The 18,440-nt window shown below is 42.2% G+C and overlaps 1 protein-coding gene across 2 annotated transcripts; it reads left to right on the forward strand.

Annotated features, from left to right (window-relative positions):
• The first annotated feature begins 470 nt into the window (after nt 1–470).
• Nucleotides 471–9,241, forward strand: btc (betacellulin, epidermal growth factor family member). 2 transcript variants are annotated; one of them, XM_041897856.2, is made up of 6 exons: nt 473–734; nt 1,601–1,705; nt 3,187–3,313; nt 6,963–7,109; nt 7,615–7,766; nt 8,491–9,241. In XM_041897856.2, exons 1-5 carry the CDS (start codon nt 695–697, stop codon nt 7,760–7,762), a joined length of 567 nt encoding a protein of 188 aa, XP_041753790.1. In that variant the 5' UTR covers nt 473–694; the 3' UTR covers nt 7,763–7,766; nt 8,491–9,241. The 2 variants fall into 2 exon arrangements, with proteins under 2 accessions (XP_041753791.1, XP_041753790.1); XM_041897857.2 differs by lacking the exon at nt 7,615–7,766 and having other exon boundaries at nt 471–734.
• The last annotated feature ends 9,199 nt before the right edge of the window (nt 9,242–18,440 follow it).

Here is an 18,440-nt window from a genome sequence, read left to right on the forward strand (position 1 = left end):
ATAGTGAGGCCTGCTCGCCAATGAACACAAACAAACTCTCTGGCCACAGCTCTAGACTTGCCCACAGTCTCATTAGCCGGCGCCGTCTGCCGTTTACCAACAGTTCAGAGTAGAGGTCACTAAAATGTGCTGATGCAGGTAAAACGATGTATATTTTAGTTAGAAATTCATAAAATGTGCATTATGCAAATATATGCAAGTGATATATTTGTATATGCAAATCTCATGGGATGCACCTTGAAATATATCTTCAAATGATGTTCTAAAGAACTGTCATATGTTTTAATGACAGTATATTAAGAACTTGTTGCATTAGGTTATGCGCACATCAAACGGATTGCACCTTAATTAATAGCCTAGTAGCCAATCTCCAGTTTGAGCTGCATGCCATAATAAACTCCACTGGTAGAGTGCACTTGCACATACATACGTAAGTGGGCGTGGCACTATTAGGTTCAGGTTCCATTTCACCCATTCAATTCTCTAGCATGAGCAGTCTCTCTTGCCTATGTAGTTCACCCGTGCGCGATTACGTATGAAGGAACCACATTATTCGTGAGTCGGGAAGCAGGGTATCCTACTAAGCAGAGGATATAATGGTGAACTTTTGACGGGTTTTGATATAAGAAACGCAATCTACGTTTACCTATAGGTTATTTATCCACCCGGAAAAGTATATACATTGCGCACGGACATGGCAAAGGCATACAAGCTGTATGTAGGAATAGTCACAGGTAAGAGGCACAGTTCTGTGTTCCTGTTAAATAACTCTTCAACCTCACACTAACTTTATTTACTCACTGTAACTGAATAGAATTGCCTGTAGTCTGGTTAATAACTGAATTCTACAATCAAGATTGTATTTCCTTTGATATTTATATCTTTCAGGTATCATTAACATTTTATTTCTTATATTACTTCACTAGTTTTCGTTTATTCAAAATATAACTTTGGTATATATCATATGTATATAATGTAGTCCCATGTAACTCAGTTGGTAGAGCATGGCGCTTCCAACACCAGGGTTATAGGTTCGATTCCCACTGGGGACTAGTATAAACATGTATGCATTCACTACTGTAAGTAGCTCTCGATAAGATCATCTGCTAAATGACTAAAATGTAAATGATCCTATGTCCCTGTCTATACTGTGATTGACAGCAGTAATTAGCGTGCTGGTGTGTCAGATGATCAGGGAATGATCTGCCTCTCTATTAACAAATAGAGTTCCCCAATGCACATGCCAGGAATACCCAAACCAATAATATAGACTGTCAATAACCACATCTATTTGGTTCATAGATAAGGTAGCTTTATCCCATGACCCACATTTGTATCATGGCTGGGTGTTGTTGTCCTGAATATTATGAAACACTAACAGTGTTCTTGGATTGGATGCAAGACTATCTTTAGTAAGGTTATCAGTGTTGGGAATCCCAGAAACCCAAGCTGGGGGTATTACTGTCACATTTCTAATCACATTAAGCCCACAACCTTTGCTCTGTTCTTAACTTTCGGGATTCTAAAACAAATTAATTGTATGGATTTGACTTGATGTTTGGGCATTGTGCGACCAGCTCTGTTTGTTTTCTGGTTGTAGCTTTGGCCCTATGCAAATACTCCCTGGCAGAATGGAATGCAACTGAGGAGCCGGCCAACAAGACTGTATCCCTCCATCACCAAGGCAACATAAACAACTTCACAGGTATATTGTTTCCCCCCCAGAGAAACATAAACCAATGGAGGGATAATCATGCCATAAAAGTTTGTTTGAAGTTTGAAGAAGGCGTACATAAAAGTATTTCTTACCATCTGACATACTCAGGTTTAGAAGCAACCTGTTGGATTAGAAAAGTAATGTGTTTGTGATTACATACACTGTAAGTTTGTAAAGAGACGTAGTGCCCTTGAAAAACATTCTTATACTAAGTATTCCTGCTCTGTCATTAAATTGAAGGCCATACTCTAGGAGTGCATCATTCGCATGGTAGTTCATTCAAACAGTTGGAATATCAAATGCTTCTCCACCCAGCCCTTTAGTAACAGGAGGAGGTGTCATGTACCAGCCCCAACAGAGACCATAATGCAAATTAAAGCCTTCTTGCCACCAGTGACCATGCAGTCATTACCTTTCCTGTGAGTGGTATTGTGAAATGTAGCACCAGCTTTTTATGTGCACTGGGTTAGGTTCCTCACTGCTAATTAGATGTGCACTCTATGGACGGCAGGCTGACATCAGGTGTCAATTGAAGCAGCCTCAGTTAGGGCCTCCACTGTTCAGGATTTGTCAGTTGCTGTTTGATGATAACCCTCACACCTAAAAGGGCTAATCAACTACTGATCGTACCATTGTATTTACCCACATGGAGTGATGCAGTGACGTTTATTTTATTAGGGGAAGGTGGGGGTAGTTCCTGATTACCTCTCTGCCATGTACTATTCTTGTTATGTTCAGTTGATCAAACAACAGCAGCATTTCCCAGCTACATACTTATTCCCGGGAAATGTGGTGTGATGAATGGCTGCACATACAGCTACTCATCAATTTACACCTGTTGTTCCTTTGTAACCAGATCGGCTCCTATTCAATATTTAGGTCATTTTAAAGGCATGCTCTCATGTTCCACACTACAATTAGGGCTTTCTCACTCTCTGTGATGTTAACTAAGCCTCATTATTCTTTTACCCACCCAATGACTCACTGGATGGGAATAGAGGAGAATAAAATAGTAATAGAACTCAAGGTTTCCATTCTCTTTACTAACAGTGGCCAAATATAATGTTCTGTTTGTGTATTTCTACACAACTACCAAATTAGGCTGAGGAGGATATCAGTTGCTTTTTACTTTGACAGAATTTAGTTAGTTATAAATCTGTAATTGGCACATTATTATCCTCAATCACACCAGTCTTATCCCAGTAGTCAGTTCAGTTCCTAGTCCTTCCTCAGATCATGATGCCAGGAGCCTATTTATATGACAGGTCACATTGGCTACCCTGAGTCAGGTTACTAAGGGAAAACAGGAGCCTCATGACAAGTTTGAAAGGGGCCTCTCACTTCAAACTCATATCTTATTCTGCATCACCTTTTCAATGCAATCTTTTTGTCAGAAGGATATTATATATCAAAATAGTTACTTTATAATCCCCCTTGCCCCTGTATTTTTCTCTTTGCGCTTGCCATAGACTCAATAGAAACTGCAACTCAAGCCAAATGGAGCGGCCATTTCACCAAATGTCCAAAGGAGTTCAGGAATTACTGTATCCATGGGTCGTGCCGCTTTGTGAAGGAACAGAACACTCCTTCATGCAGGTACATCAACTCACCCCACCCTTACTGTGGGCCCCAATCATTTATCTGTACATATCCAAGGCAGATGGTCTCAAGCCAAGAACATGCTGCATACTCAACATTCTCTGCAGTGAAAACACCTGATTAATTTGTATCTATTTTGATAACTGTAGCAGAATTATTGCACATTATTATTACAAGTATGAAGTTCATGTTCTTGATAAAGATTTTGTTTTTGTTTTTACTTTTATGTCTGACAAATAACATTGACATCACTCATTGACCCTACTGATTCTCATTCGCATTAGAAAGAGACGGAGATATCGTGGACGTAGGTCGGGGTGCCTTGTAAGGATCCGACGGCGAGCGAGTAAACTGCCTCTTCCATCAATCCTATTAGCCAATGTTCTATCATTTGAGAATAAATTGGATGACCTAAGATTATGGTTATCCTACCAACGGGACATTAAAAACTGTAATATCGTGGCTGAACGACGACATGGACAACATACAGCTAGCGGGCTATACGCTACATCGGCAGGATAGAACGGCTGACGCCGGTAAGACAGGGGGTGGCGGTCTGTGTATATTTGTAAACAACAGATGGTGCACAAAATCAAATACTAAGGAAGTCTCTAGGTTTTGCTCGCCTGAGGTAGAGTATTTTATGATAAGCTGTAAACCACACTATTTACCAAGAGAGTTTTCATCTATATTTTTCATAGCTGTCTATTTACCACCACAAACCAATGCTGGCATTAAGATTGCACTGAAAGAGCTGTATAAGGCCATAAGTGAACAGGAAAACGCTCATCCAGAGGCAGCGCTCCTAGTGGCCGGGGACTTTAATGCAGGGAAACTTAAATCCGTTCTACCTAATTTCTACCAGCATGTTAAATGTGCAACCAGAGGAAAAAAAACTCTAGACCACCTTTACTCCACACACAGAGACGCATACAAAGCTCTCCCTCGCCCTCCATTTGGCAAATATGACCATAACTCTATCCTCCTGATTCCTGCTTATAAGCAAAATCTAAAGCAGGAAGCACCAGTGACTCGGTTAATAAAAAAGTGGTCAGATGATGCAGATGCTAAGCTACAGGACTGTTTTGCTAGCACAGACTGGAACATGTTCCGGGATTCTTCAGATAGCATTGAGGAGTACACCACATCAGTCACTGGCTTCATCAATAAGTGCATCGATGATGTCGTCCCCACAGTGACCGTACGTACATACCCCAACCAGAAGCCATGGATTACAGGCAACATCCGCACTGAGCTAAAGGGTAGAGCTGCCGCTTTCAAGGAGCGGGACTCTAACTAACGCATATAAGAAATCCCGCTATGCCCTCAGACGAACCATCAAACAGGCAAAGAGTCAATACAGGACTAAGATTGAATTGTACTACACCGGCTCTGACGCTCGTTGGATGTGGCAGGGCTTGAAAACTATTACAGACTACAAAGGGAAGCACAGCCGCGAGCTGCCCAGTGACACAAGACTTCCAGATGAGCTAAACTACTTCTATGCTCGCTTCGAGGCAAGCAACACTGAAGCATGCATGAGAGCACCAGCTGTTCCGGATGACTATGTGATCACGCTCTCCGTAGCCAATGTGAGTAAGACTTTTAAGCAGGTCAACATTCACAAGGCCGCAGGGCCAGACGGATTACCAGGACGTGTACTCCGAGCATGTGCTGACCAACTGGCAAGTGTCTTCACTGACATTTTCAACATGTCCCTGGCTGAGTCTGTAATACCAACATGTTTCAAGCAGACCACCATAGTCCCCGTGCCCAAGGACACTAAGATAACCTGCCTAAATGACTACCGACCCGTAGCACTGACGTCTGTAGCCATGAAGTGCTTTGAAAGGCTGGTGACGGCTCACATCAACACCATTATCCCAGAAACCCTAGACCCACTCCAATTTGCATACCGCCCCAACAGATCCACAGATGATGCAATCTCTATTGCACTCCACACTGCCCTTTCCCACCTGGACAAGAGGAACACCTACGTGAGAATGCTATTCATTGACTACAGCTCAGCATTCAACACCATAGTGCCCTCCAAGCTCATCACTAAGCTAAGGATCCTGGGACTAAACACCTCCCTCTGCAACTGGATCCTGGACATCCTGACGGGCCGCCCCCAGGTGGTAAGGGTAGGTAGCAACACATCTGCCACACTGATCCTCAACACGGGGGCCCCTCAGGGGTGCGTGCTCAGTCCCCTCCTGTACTCCCTGTTCACCCATGACTGCATGGCCAAGCACGACTCCAACACCATCATTAAGTTTGCTGACGACACAACAGTGGTAGGCCTGATCACCGACAACGATGAGACAGCCTATAGGGAGGAGGTCAGAGACCTGGCTGTGTGGTGCCAGGATAACAACCTCTCCCTCAACATGACCAAGACAAAGGAGATAATTGTGGACTACAGGAAAAAAAAGAGGACTGAGCACGCCCCCATTCTCATCGACGGGGCTGTAGTGGAACAGGTTGAGAGCTTCAAGTTCCTTGGTGTCCACATCACCAACAAACTATCATGGTCCAAACACACCAAGACAGTCGTGAAGAGGGCACGACAAAGCCTATTCCCCCTCAGGAGACGATGTCAAAGATTTGGCATGGGTCCTCAGATCCTAAAAAAATTATACAGCTGCACCATCGAGAGCATCATGACTGGTTGCATCACCGCCTGGTATGTCAACTGCTCGGCCTCCGACCGCAAGGCACTACAGAGGGTAGTGCGTACGGCCCAGTACATCACTGGGGCCAAGCTTCCTGCCATCCAGGGCCTCTATACCTGGCGGTGTCAGAGGAAGGCCCTCAAAATTGTCAAAGACTCCAGCCACCCTAGTCATAGACTGTTCTCTCTGCTACCGCACGGCAAGCTGTACCAGAGCGCCAAGTCTAGGTCCAAAAGGCTTCTCAACAGCTTCTACCCCCAAGCCATAAGACTCCTGAACAGCTAATCATTGCTACCCAGACTATTTGCACTGCCCCCCACCCCCCCCACCCCATATTTTTACGCTGCTGCTACTCTGTTAATTATTTATGCATAGTCACTTTAACTCTACCCACATGTACATATTACTTCAACTACCTCAACTAGCCGGTGCCCCTGCACATTGACTCTGCACCGGTACCCCCCTGTATATATAGCCTCCCTACTGTTATTTTATTTTACTTCTGCTCTTTTTTTCTCAACACTTCCTTGTTGTTGTTTTATTTTACTTAAATAAATGCACTGTTGGTTAAGGGCTGTAAGTAAGCATTTCACTGTAATGTCTGCACCTGTTGTATTCGGCGCAGGTGGCCAATAAAATTTGATTTGATTTGATGTACTAACCTTGTTTACTGTGACCCTGCTCAGAATATATGCACTTAAATTAAAACAACAAGGCAGATATATGATTGGTTTAATATGATCTGACTGCATTTCATCAAGCATCAAAGAATCACAATCATCGAGGCTAGTTCATTTGGAACAGCTAGAATAGCAGACCTGACAGATCAGCATGTGCTTGTTTTCTCATAGCCCAGGTGCTTCAAGTTATTTCTTTGTTTTTCTTTTGGCCACAAGAGATAGAACCAATAAACAAAGTTGTTGTGCACATTTTAATCACAGCAGGTGAATTGTGTGTTTGCTCTGTCTCAGATGTGAAAAAGGGTACATTGGGTCCAGGTGTGAGTATGTTGATTTGGACTGGCGTATAGGAGACCGGAGGCAGATCATCATAGCCTGTGTGATAGCAGCATTGGTCTTCCTCATACTACTCATCATATTCATCTGCATCTGTGCACAGTGAGTACAATACACATTCTTTAAGTAGCAAACAGCCAGATTTACTTTATGTGACAACCTTCCTGTCTGTGTGAGTATGTGTGTGTGCATGAGAGAGCGAAAAAGGTGGACATACAGCTTCATCACCACACAGCCTGTCAAACTAGCCCTGGGATGGGATGGAAAGAATCTGTGTGTGTCCCATGAATGGAAAAGTTTTAATGAAATGCTTGGGGCCATGTTACCTTTGGTTTTCATCGAGCTGTATGTGTCTGTCCTGCTCTCCCCTCTCATTTTTACCCAAAAGAGAGATAGAGTGCCAAGCGTTGTATTAGTTTAACAAAAGAGTCTTGTGTGCTAAAAAGATACCTTACATAACTAACCTCCGTGATACTGGGAGAATGTTTTGGTGAATAGCTCATGTGAGAGTCAAGACAGATGATACCATTCTCAAATAACAGAATAAGAAGATGATGTCATCACAAATTTGAATGGGTTACTTTCTAATGTTCTTTTTCTGTCTCAGTCGACATAAACTTTGCAGGCGGAAGAGGAGAAGGAAAGAGGAGACGAGGAATGGAACAGAGAAGCTCAATATGATTGTGATGAACACAAATGGAACACATGAAGCTTCATCAGATTCAGTAGAAACTTCAGACATCAATGCAATATGATGCGGTGTGTACTGTATGTCTGAGCTTCCAAGACATCTTGGATGTTTTTCTGACCTTTGATACCCATTTATCATCATTATCCTTAGTTTGTTCTCTTGTTGTGCCAAGACACACAGCATCTCCACCTTTTCTGATTACAGTGGTATTGTAAAAGACAATGGAACAACTAACTAGACCCCTCTTGTTGCTGTTGGAAGGTGATATTCCCCAGTTGGATCAAGCCAAGCATCACGTTATAATTCAGCTCACATCTGAAGGGAGGCCCTGAATGGGAATAAAGCCCTGTGCTTGGCACTGCCTAATCCCATCCTTGAACACATTGATACATATTAGACAGACAGAGAGGGAGAGAGGGAGAACATTACACAATGTTTCCACACCCTATATAGCCCATTTTGTGTGTGGGCCAGGCCGGTTGCAGGGTGACTTACTGTCTGAATTTGGCTGTAACAGTCAGATCAAAGCAGACGTGCAGCTGGTTCCTCACTATGCCTGCCTGGCTGCCTGCCTCTAAAAAAGGGAATATGAACACAGAAGGAACTAACAAGACATGGGGCGTTATGATGGATGTGGAGCTGTTAAAGTGGTGTTCAGAGGCTGGGTCTGACCAGGAATCTGGGGTCATGCTATCTATCTCCCTTTTAACTGCTTATTCGGTGGTTATACAAAAGCTGCTCTGTAATTGTGTGGTAAAAACGAATTTCACTTCTGTTGCTTTTATCTTCCAGCGACGGGGTCTATAAATGGCATTCTCCTGCCGGACGGGATGATGGCCTTGGATATGAGTGAATGTTGGGAAGAGAGGGTGCTTTAACGTCACTAAGGAGACATCAAGCCTGTACTCTCCAGCTGCTTTTCACTGCCTACCATAGTCTACAATATGGACAATATGGACTCTGTTCTGTGCAGAAATATAGTACAATACAAGAGAGACTGGACCAACTCCTGGGAGCTCATACAACCTTTATGGTCACCATAGATCCATGGAGATGGATCAACAAAACAGTATCTCCCTGTGCATTCTGTAAATGTGATAATATGATGAAGTTGTCCTCATAGACTCATTTATACAAACAAAATGTGCATGGTCATCAAATCACACAATAAGTTAAAGTAAAACCTTTTTTTAGATTATGTATTATGGACACTGAGCTCTGAAGGAGTAGGCCTTTTTATGAACTGTCCTGCAACCTACTCTTATTTGGGCATAGATTTAATGATTAACATGTATTCAAGCTAAAAGTCCAGGTATGCTTACTCGTGGATGTGGTGTGTTATAATGGTGACTCATGCCATGTATGTGGGACAGATTATACTATGTCTAATGCTGATAAATGATCAATAGAATACATTTGTTCTATTTTACACATGTATAGTGTGTATTATATACGTGTGAATTGGACATTTGTTTTTTGCATATCCCTCAGAGAGTGGGGTCACGGCCAGAGATCAGCCATTATTGACGGCGGCCCTGGAGTAATTAGGGTTAAGGGCCTTGCTCAAGGGCACATCGACAGATTTCTCACCTAGTTGGCTCTGGGATTTGAACCAGCGACCATTCGGTTACTGGACCAACACTCTTAACTGCTAGGCTACCTGCCACCCTGAAGTCACCTTATGTAACACACTGTACATTGTGGTCCATTTGACATTCCTTTAACACATGATATTATAATGATGTTAATAATGTTATTATATCACAACAAGCTCTAAAAGTTTCCAGTAACTGTTTGATTTATATACATACTGTATATTGTTACATGTAATCAATGCAAAGAGACTCATTCTATGGGCCAGGGTTGATGTTACTGACTTAAGTTGGAGGGTGCCCAAATTTGGGTGAGAAGGCTACAACGTTAACTTGTAGTGAGCATATTTGATCTTTATATTTCGAGACATGTAGCCTCCTTGCTACCAAAACAACCCTGCCTGTGTGTTAATTTGTGCAGCTGTAAAGTAGTCCACTGTTGAAGAAGATTTGGGGGTTTCCCAGCATCCCAGAGTTTCACTGCTTGTATGCAGCCCTTTGCTTCTTTAGCTATGCAAAAGTTAAACATTTTCATTAAAACATTTCATGTTTATTTGTGCAGATATGTTATTTTATCACGTTATTTTGGGACACTTTGACTAATATCATTCTAAGTCACCGTGTGTGAGTTAATGATGATGATTGTTTAATAGTCAAAGGAGCTTTGAACTACAAGCCTGTGACCTAAAGCTGTTTATATACCATTATGTGCCTCAGTAGAGTTTCTTCCTCCTTAACCCTGGTCCTGACACCCCACTGTACTACGGTACCGTCCCTCCAACTTGATTGCACTTTCCTTTGTGTAGTTTCTGTTGTGCAGCTACTATGTCTTTACTCTGCCTGAATGGCCCAGTTCTCACCACCTTTCTACTGTCACTCAGCTGATAATGATATCAGATAAGAACCCTGCTGTGTCTGGAAGGGTTTCTAAGTCCTCTGAAGTTTCGGCCGGCCCAGTCGGCAAGTTCCCTCCCATGCCAACTAAAACTAGGCAGAGCAGAACAAAGTATGCTGCTGGATAGACCTCTGGCTTCACCCTTTCTATAAATAGTTTCCCCTGGCCTAGTGTATGTATGTGATCAAAGAACAATCGGAATCCAACAGCCACATGGGAAGGATCATGTGACTGAGGAATGCTCCATTGCTGGGCTCAGATTACAGCAGAGCCATGTTGTAATTCCATTCAATCCCAACAAATCAATAAAAGGTTTTAAGACTTACTGTAGTGCAGTACCTGAACTGTACAGGATTTGTGGGCATGGAACTCCCATTTATTCATTTATTCATTTCGTTATCACAGATTACAATAATTTGTCATTTGTAAACACAACAAAGTCTCAAACAATACAGAACATACACCTGACAGGATAATTGAAATGTAAAAGCCTTAAGTAGCCTACAGTACTCTTCTTTAATGGACAAACAACCTCTCTACTGGTTTGGTTGTTACGAGCATATGGTGAACTTTAACTCCTGACATTGCGGCATTGTTCAAAGGGTTCTGTTGAATGGCAGGTGTGGAATGTGGGACGCTTTCTATACAATCATGGGTGTGTCTTTGGAAGAAGCAGATAAGAAACTTCACTAATAAATTATATCACATCATCCACCATTAACTGATCTTGGTCAGTGGCCAGGTAGCTACAAACATGTACCCCCCAGGAAAGTTTGAGTTGATAGTATTCACGTTTCTATTAAGTGGTCTTAGCATGATAGTCCAGAGGTGTAATTGTCTCTTGCTCGGCCTGTTACAACACTAACTCATTGGGAAGTGGTTACATATATTGTATATACCATAAGATACCATCTTTCATCTTACACTACTCCATCTATATTCACAACTTTGTAACCCTTTTACATTTCCAGCACTACATACTGCCATCTAGTGTACTAAGTTGACACTGCATCACAAGGTTTTGAAGACATCTGTGGAGAAACAGATATCAGTGTTCCTTACACTTTCTATCTTCCTTCATGTAATTCATGTATACAGTCAGTATTGTTTAATGACTATACACCACAGGAGGTTGGTGGCACCTTAATCGGGGATGATGGGCTCATAGTAATGGCTGGAACAGAATTAATGGAATGGTATCGAACTCATGGAAACAATGTGTTTGATACCATTCTATTCACTCCTTTCCAGCCATTACTATGAGCTGTCCTCCCTTCAGCAGCCGACTGTGCTATACACCCTACAGTCCTCAAACTCAACTCTGGACCTCGAAGCCAGTTCCAATGTGTTGTTTCATTGTTCCCATCTAATCAGGGACTGACATAGATCTGGGACACCAGGTGGGTGCGATTAATTATTTTTACATTTACATTTTAGTCATTTAGCAGACACTCTTATCCAGAGTGACTTACAGTAGTGGGTGCATACATTTGAATACTTTTATCGTACTGGTCCCCCGTGGGAATCAAACCCACAACCCTGGCCATGCTCGACCAACTGAGCTACACAGGCCGATCAGGTAGAACAGAAAACCAGCAGGCTCCGGACCTCATAGGGTAGGAGTTGAATACCCCATGCTCTATACCATTACATATACTTGTGATTTATTATTTTAGAGTCTTGTCAGTCAGTAGCAGCAAATAGTAAGCAGACATTTCTTCTCATTGCATGACCGTGCCATGTGATGCCTGGATGTGTGTAATTCCTCTCCTTTTATAAGTCTCAAGTCCAGTGCACCTTCCATCTGTATACAGCAACTTCAAAGGGCTCCATCTGTCACAGAAGACGTGGTAGTCCATGTCTGGCAGATAGAGCTCAGGATGTCCCTTTCATGTGATCACCTGACACCGTCTCTCAGATGGAATGGTATAATTGGCTACTGCTGCTGCCTTAGTATCCAGTGGTTTCACATCCAGCTGTCTGGGGATTAAACCTGATGCTGGTGGAAGCTCAACTCATTTACATACAAAATCATGAGCAATCCCCATCAAACAATGTGGTTACATTTTAAGAAATGTAGCTAATATGTATAATAATTTATTCTGTTATGACGGTGTAATGGGGAGTTAAATAACTGGCATATGGTTGGTGGTGTTTACCTGTTTCAAGACTCATGTCATTACCAGTTCTACCTGCTCCTCTGTCCTTGTCTTAGGGTTTGATTAATGAATGCACTTTGTGCACCCAAATACATGTCCCAGGAGTGCCACTTTGCTTTGAAATGGGATTGTGTTGTCTTTACTGTGTTTTATGTCCTTTTAAAGATGCATCCCGGGAGAGGCCTGTTTCATTTTAATGACTTGCACTATCTTGTGACACTATTACACACACTCCATTAGGACACTCTTTTACTCAGGACTCATGAGCAGTGACTGTTTATATGAGTGCCCTCTGATGGCCAGACGTCCCGACTGTAACTTTAAGAAAATCGTTTTGTAAACAAAGAGCAAACTGTTTTGGTGTAGTGTAGTCCTCTTATTTTCCACAGGGGCACAGCAAATCATTGCCTCCTATGCAAGATCCTCGGCGTGCCTAACTGTTGGCCAATTATAACAATGTCACAGAAAACAAGCACAATCAATGAAACCACTTGCCAGGATAAAATCAATAGTCTGAGTACATTATGTATTGAACCATGATGCCAGTGGATAAGCCATACTTAAATAGTTTTAGCAGGGGTAGGCCAACTCAAAAACTATCCCATGATCCCATGTTTCATGAGCTGAAATAAAAGATCCCCGAAATTTTCAAGACGCACAAAAAGCTTATTTCTCTCAAATGTTGTGCACATATTTGTTTACATCCCTGTTAGAAAATCCTAACCTCCCCTGTTATTGGTAATGGTGAGAGGTTTTCATGTTTTAGTGGCATGATCTTTGTGCATCTGTAACTTTCTCACTCATCATTATTCACGATTCATTCATGATCATCCGTAATCATGGTAGCATCCACATTAATGTAGAAGTGTTCCGAAACATATTCTATTGTTATTTACAATAAAAGTGACTCCAAAATGACACAATACATTATTTGACCTTTGTTCAATGTCGACACTTCAGATCCATCTTTAAGTCTTCACAGAGAGATACTTTAACCACTAGCTATAGACCAGGTGTAATCCTGCTTTAGGAACAGATTGTTCTTTCAACAGTAGAGAGTACACTGGGTCTTTCTCATTAGGGTCAGTGGCCATGGAGTGATAATGGTAGTAAATCCACCTGTTAATTTGACATGATTAGCCTGGGGCAGTTTATTAAAGAAGTCTACTGGAACTACTGGCAGTTACTAAAGTTTAGATGAGGGGTATTAACAATGTGCATCGATCATCACATCAGACTATGCATAATTTAGGATACATTCTAGTTGCGCCTGAGTAGATGAACAAATATTAGAAGACTTACCCCACAAGCACTCGAGTGATATTTGATCAAACAAGATAATGTGCTGAATCTTCAGAACAGGTTTACCTGATCCTCCTCCAACAATGCCTCTAGTCTTTTATCCTTGTTCTTGGACCCCTGGTGTTCACCATTGATCTGGTTCATAGCATGCCTGCTAACTAGGACAGTGATCAAAGATAGCAAAGAGAGGGACAGGCAGACAATTGATCTCTCAACACGTCTTTATGGGGAAAGCTCTTCAGCCTTACAGAGCTAGTGGACATTGAACAGCAGGGGTGATCCTCAATTAATCCATAGCAACACATTCCTGTAGTGGACACAGTTCTCATGGTTATTGAACTCTCACACAAACTGTACTGTCTGCATCGCCTCAATGTACCTCGTCTGGTAACTTTCTTTGTTTCTTTCTATGACCTCAGTATTTTCTGTACATAACTTGTTATCTTTTTGCTTTATGTTTTGTAAACTTTGAGCAAAGTCAATCACAGGGTTAACAATTGTAACGGTGCATAGAAAAAACAAAGAAAGTTTGTCAAACACTTTATTCTAATTCGGCTTGGCCCCTAACTTTTACAGATGCACAATTGAGAGCATCCTGTCGGGCTGTATCACCGCCTGGTACGGCAACTGCACCGCCCGCAACCGTAGGGCTCTCCAGAGGGAGGTGCGTTCTGCCCAACGCATCACCGGGGGAACACTGCCTGCCCTCCAGGACACCTACAGCGCCCGATGTCACAGGAAGGCCAAAAAGATCATCAAGGACATCAACCACCCGAGCCACGGCCTGTTCACCCTGCTATCATCCAGAAGGCGAGGTCAGTACAGGTGCATCAAAGCTGGGACCGAGTGACTGAAAAACAGCTTCTATCTCAAGGCCATCATACTGTTAAATAGCCATCACTAGCCGGCTACCACCTGGTTACTCAACCCTGCACCTTAGAGGCTGCTGCCACATATACATAGACATGGAATCACTGGTCACTTTATTAAAGGAACACTAGTCACTTTAATAATGTTTACATACTGCTTTACCCCTTTCATATGTATATACCGTATTCTATTCTACTGTATTTTAGTCAATGCCACTCCGACACTGCTCGTCCTAATATTTATATATTTCTTAATTCCATTATTTTACTTTTAGATTTGTGTGTATTGTTGTGAATTGTTAGATACTGTTGATACTGTTGCACTGTTGGAGCTAGGAGCACAAGCATTTCGCTACACCCGGAATAACATCTGCTAAATATGTGTATGTGACCAATAACATTTGATTTGATTTGATTTGACAGTAGATGACACTCATGGGTTGGTGCCTGGAACCTCTGCCAAGTTTGGTTGTTTTATAGGCTTCTTACAAGAAAATAGTGTTGTGCTCCAAGCCCTTTCTGATTATTTGGGAGCAAATATGATATGAAAGGTCATTGATGAGATTGATGCAGTGATGTTGATTGATTATTGTGGTATCTGTTTTAGGACAATTTAAAAGTAGATTAATACTGTTTAATATGGTGAATATCCATATACAGTTGAAGTCGGAAATGTACATACACCTTAGCCAAATACATTTAAACTCAGTTTTTCACAATTCCTGACATTTAATCCTAGTAAAAATTCCCTGTCTTAGGTCAGTTAGGATCACCACTTTATTTTAAGAATGTGAAATGTCAGAATAATAGTAGAGAGAATTATTTATTTCAGCTTTTATTTATTTCATCACATTCCCAGTGGGTCAGAAGTTTACATACACTCAATTAGTATTTGGTAGCATTGCCTTTAAATTGTTTAACTTGGGTAAAATGTTTCAGGTAGCCTTCCACAAGCTTCCCACAATAAGTTGGGTGAATCATGGCCCATTCCTCCTGACAGAGGTGGTGTAACTAAGTCAGGTTTGTAGGCCTCCTTGCTCGCACATGTTTTTTCAGTTCTGCCCACACATTCTTTTATAGGATTGAGGTCAGGGCTTTGTGTTGGCCACTCCAATACCTTAACTTTGTGGTCCTTAAGCCATTTTGCCACAACTTTGGAAGTATGCTTGGGGTCATTGTCCATTTGGAAGACCCATTTGCGACCAAGCTTTAACTTCCTGACTGATGTCTTGAGATGTTGCTTCAATATATCCACATAATTTTCCTTCCTCATGATGCCATCTATTTTGTGAAGTGCACCAGTCCCTCCTGCAGCAAAGTACCCCCACAGCATGATGCTGCCACCCGCGTGCTTCACGTTTGGGATGGTGTTCTTTGGCTTGCAAGCAACCCCCTTTTTCCTCCAAACATAACGATGGTCATTATGGCCAAACAGTTCTATTTTTGTTTCATCAGCCCAGAGGACATTTCTCAAAAAAGTACGATCTTTGTCCCCATGTGCAGTTGCAAACCGTAGTCTGGCTTTTTTATGGCGGTTTTGGAGCAGTGGCTTCTTCCTTGCTGAGCGGCCTTTCAGGTTATGTCGATATAGGACTCGTTTTACTGTGGATATAGATACTTTTGTACCTGTTTCCTCCAGCATCTTCACAAGGTCCTTTGCTGTTGTTCTGGGATTGATTTACACTTTTTGCACCAAAGTATGTTAATCTCTAGGAGACAGAATGCGTCTCATTCCTGAGCGGTATGACGGCTGCGTGGTCCCATGGTGTTTACACTTGCGTACGATTGTTTGTACAGATGAACGTGGTACCTTCAGGCGTTTGGAAATTGCTCCCAAGGATGAACCAGACTTGTGGAGGTCTACAATTTTCTTTCTGAGGTCTTGGCTGATTTCTTTAGATTTTCCCATGATGTCAAGCAAAGAGGCACTGAGTTTGAAGGTAGGCCTTGAAATACATCCAAAGGTACACCTCCAATTGACTCAAATTATGTCAATTAGCCTATCCGAAGCTTCTAAAGCCATGACATCATTTTCTGGAATTTTCCAAGCTGTTTAAAGGCACAGTCAACTTAGTGTATGTAAACTTCTGACCCACTGGAATTGTGATACAGTGAAAAATTACTTGTGTCATGCACAAAGTAGATGTCCTAACCGACTTGCCAAAACTATAGTTTGTTAACAAGAAATGTGTGGAGTGGTTGAAAAACTAGTTTTAATGACTCCAACCTAAGTGTATGTAAACTTCCGACTTAAACTGTATACTGTATACAGTAGTACAGATTGTAAACCATACATGTTATTTTGTTAGAAAGATTTGGTCATTTTATATTCCTATGTGCTGTTGGTATGTAAATATGTGACAAATGCAGCTATCAATTCAATCTTAAGACTTAGGGGGGTGATATATCCACTTTAACTGATAATCATAGTTTTGCAAAGATAAAAAGAAAGCAATCTCTAGAGTCCCGCTCTCATACAAATCCTTTGCAGGATGATCAATAAAAATGTCCCGAGTGCTTAACTGAATATCTGTGCGTAGCATGCAAAACCCTTCAAATCAAATGTTATTGGTTGTGTACACAGTTTAGCAGGTGCAGTGATATGCTTATCAGTTTACTGGAGGAGTTTACATCTACATTTTAGTTATTTAGCAGACACTCATCAATCGACAGATTTGTCATCTAGTTGGTTTGGGGATTCGAAGCAGCGACATTTCAGTTACTGGCCCACGCTCTTAAGCACTAGGCTTCCTGCCGCTGACCCAACAATTACAGTGAGGTAAAAAAGTATTTGATCCCCTGCTGATTTTGTACGTTTTCCCACTGACAAAGACATGATCAGTCTATAATTGTAATGGTAGGTTTATTTGAACAGTGAGAGACAGAATAACAACAACAAAATCCAGAAAAACGCATGTCAAAAATGTTATAAATTGATTTGCATTTTAATGAGGGAAATCAGTATTTGACCCCTCTGAAAAACATGACTTAGTACTTGGTGGCAAAACCCTTGTTGGCAATCACAGAGGTCAGACGTTTCTTGTAGTTGGCTACCAGGTTTGCACACATCTCAGGAGGGATTTTGTCCCACTCCTCTTTGCAGATCTTCTCCAAGTCATTAAGGTTTTGAGGCTGACGTTTGGCAACTCGAACCTTCAGCTCCCTCCACAGATTTTCTATGGGATTAAGGTCTGGAGACTGGCTAGGCCACTCCAGGACCTTAATGTGGTTCTTCTTGAGCCACTCCTTTGTTGCCTTGGCCGTGTGTTTTGGGTCATTGTCATGCTGGAATACCCATCCACAACCCATTTTCAATGCCCTGGCTGAGGGAAGGAGGTTCTCACCCAAGATTTGACGGTACATGGCCCCGTCCATCGTCCCTTTGATGTGGTGAAGTTGTCCTGTCCCCTTAGCAGAAAAACACCCCCAAAGCATAATGTTTCCACCTCCATGTTTGACGCGGGGATGGTGTTCTTGGGGTCATAGCCAGCATTCCTCCTCCTCCAAACACGGCGAGTTGAGTTGATGCCAAAGAGCTCGATTTTGGTCTCATCTGACCACAACACTTTCACCCAGTTCTCCTCTGAATCATTCAGATGTTCATTGGCAAACTTCAGACGGCCCTATATATGTGCTTTCTTGAGCAGGGGGACCTTGCGGGCGCTGCAGGATTTCAGTCCTTACCAATTGTTTTCTTGGTGACTATGGTCCCAGCTGCCTTGAGATCATTGACAAGATCCTCCCGTGTAGTTCTGGGCTGATTCCTCACCGTTCTCATGATCATTGCAACTCCACGAGGTGAGATCTTGCATGGAGCCCCAGACCGAGGGAGATTGACAGTTCTTTTGTGTTTCTTCCATTTGTGAATAATCGCACCAACTGTTGTCACCTTCTTACCAAGCTGCTTGGCGATGGTCTTGTAGCC

This window comes from Coregonus clupeaformis, chromosome 15 (assembly GCF_020615455.1).
Source record: "Coregonus clupeaformis isolate EN_2021a chromosome 15, ASM2061545v1, whole genome shotgun sequence".
Lineage (NCBI taxonomy): Eukaryota > Metazoa > Chordata > Actinopteri > Salmoniformes > Salmonidae > Coregonus > Coregonus clupeaformis.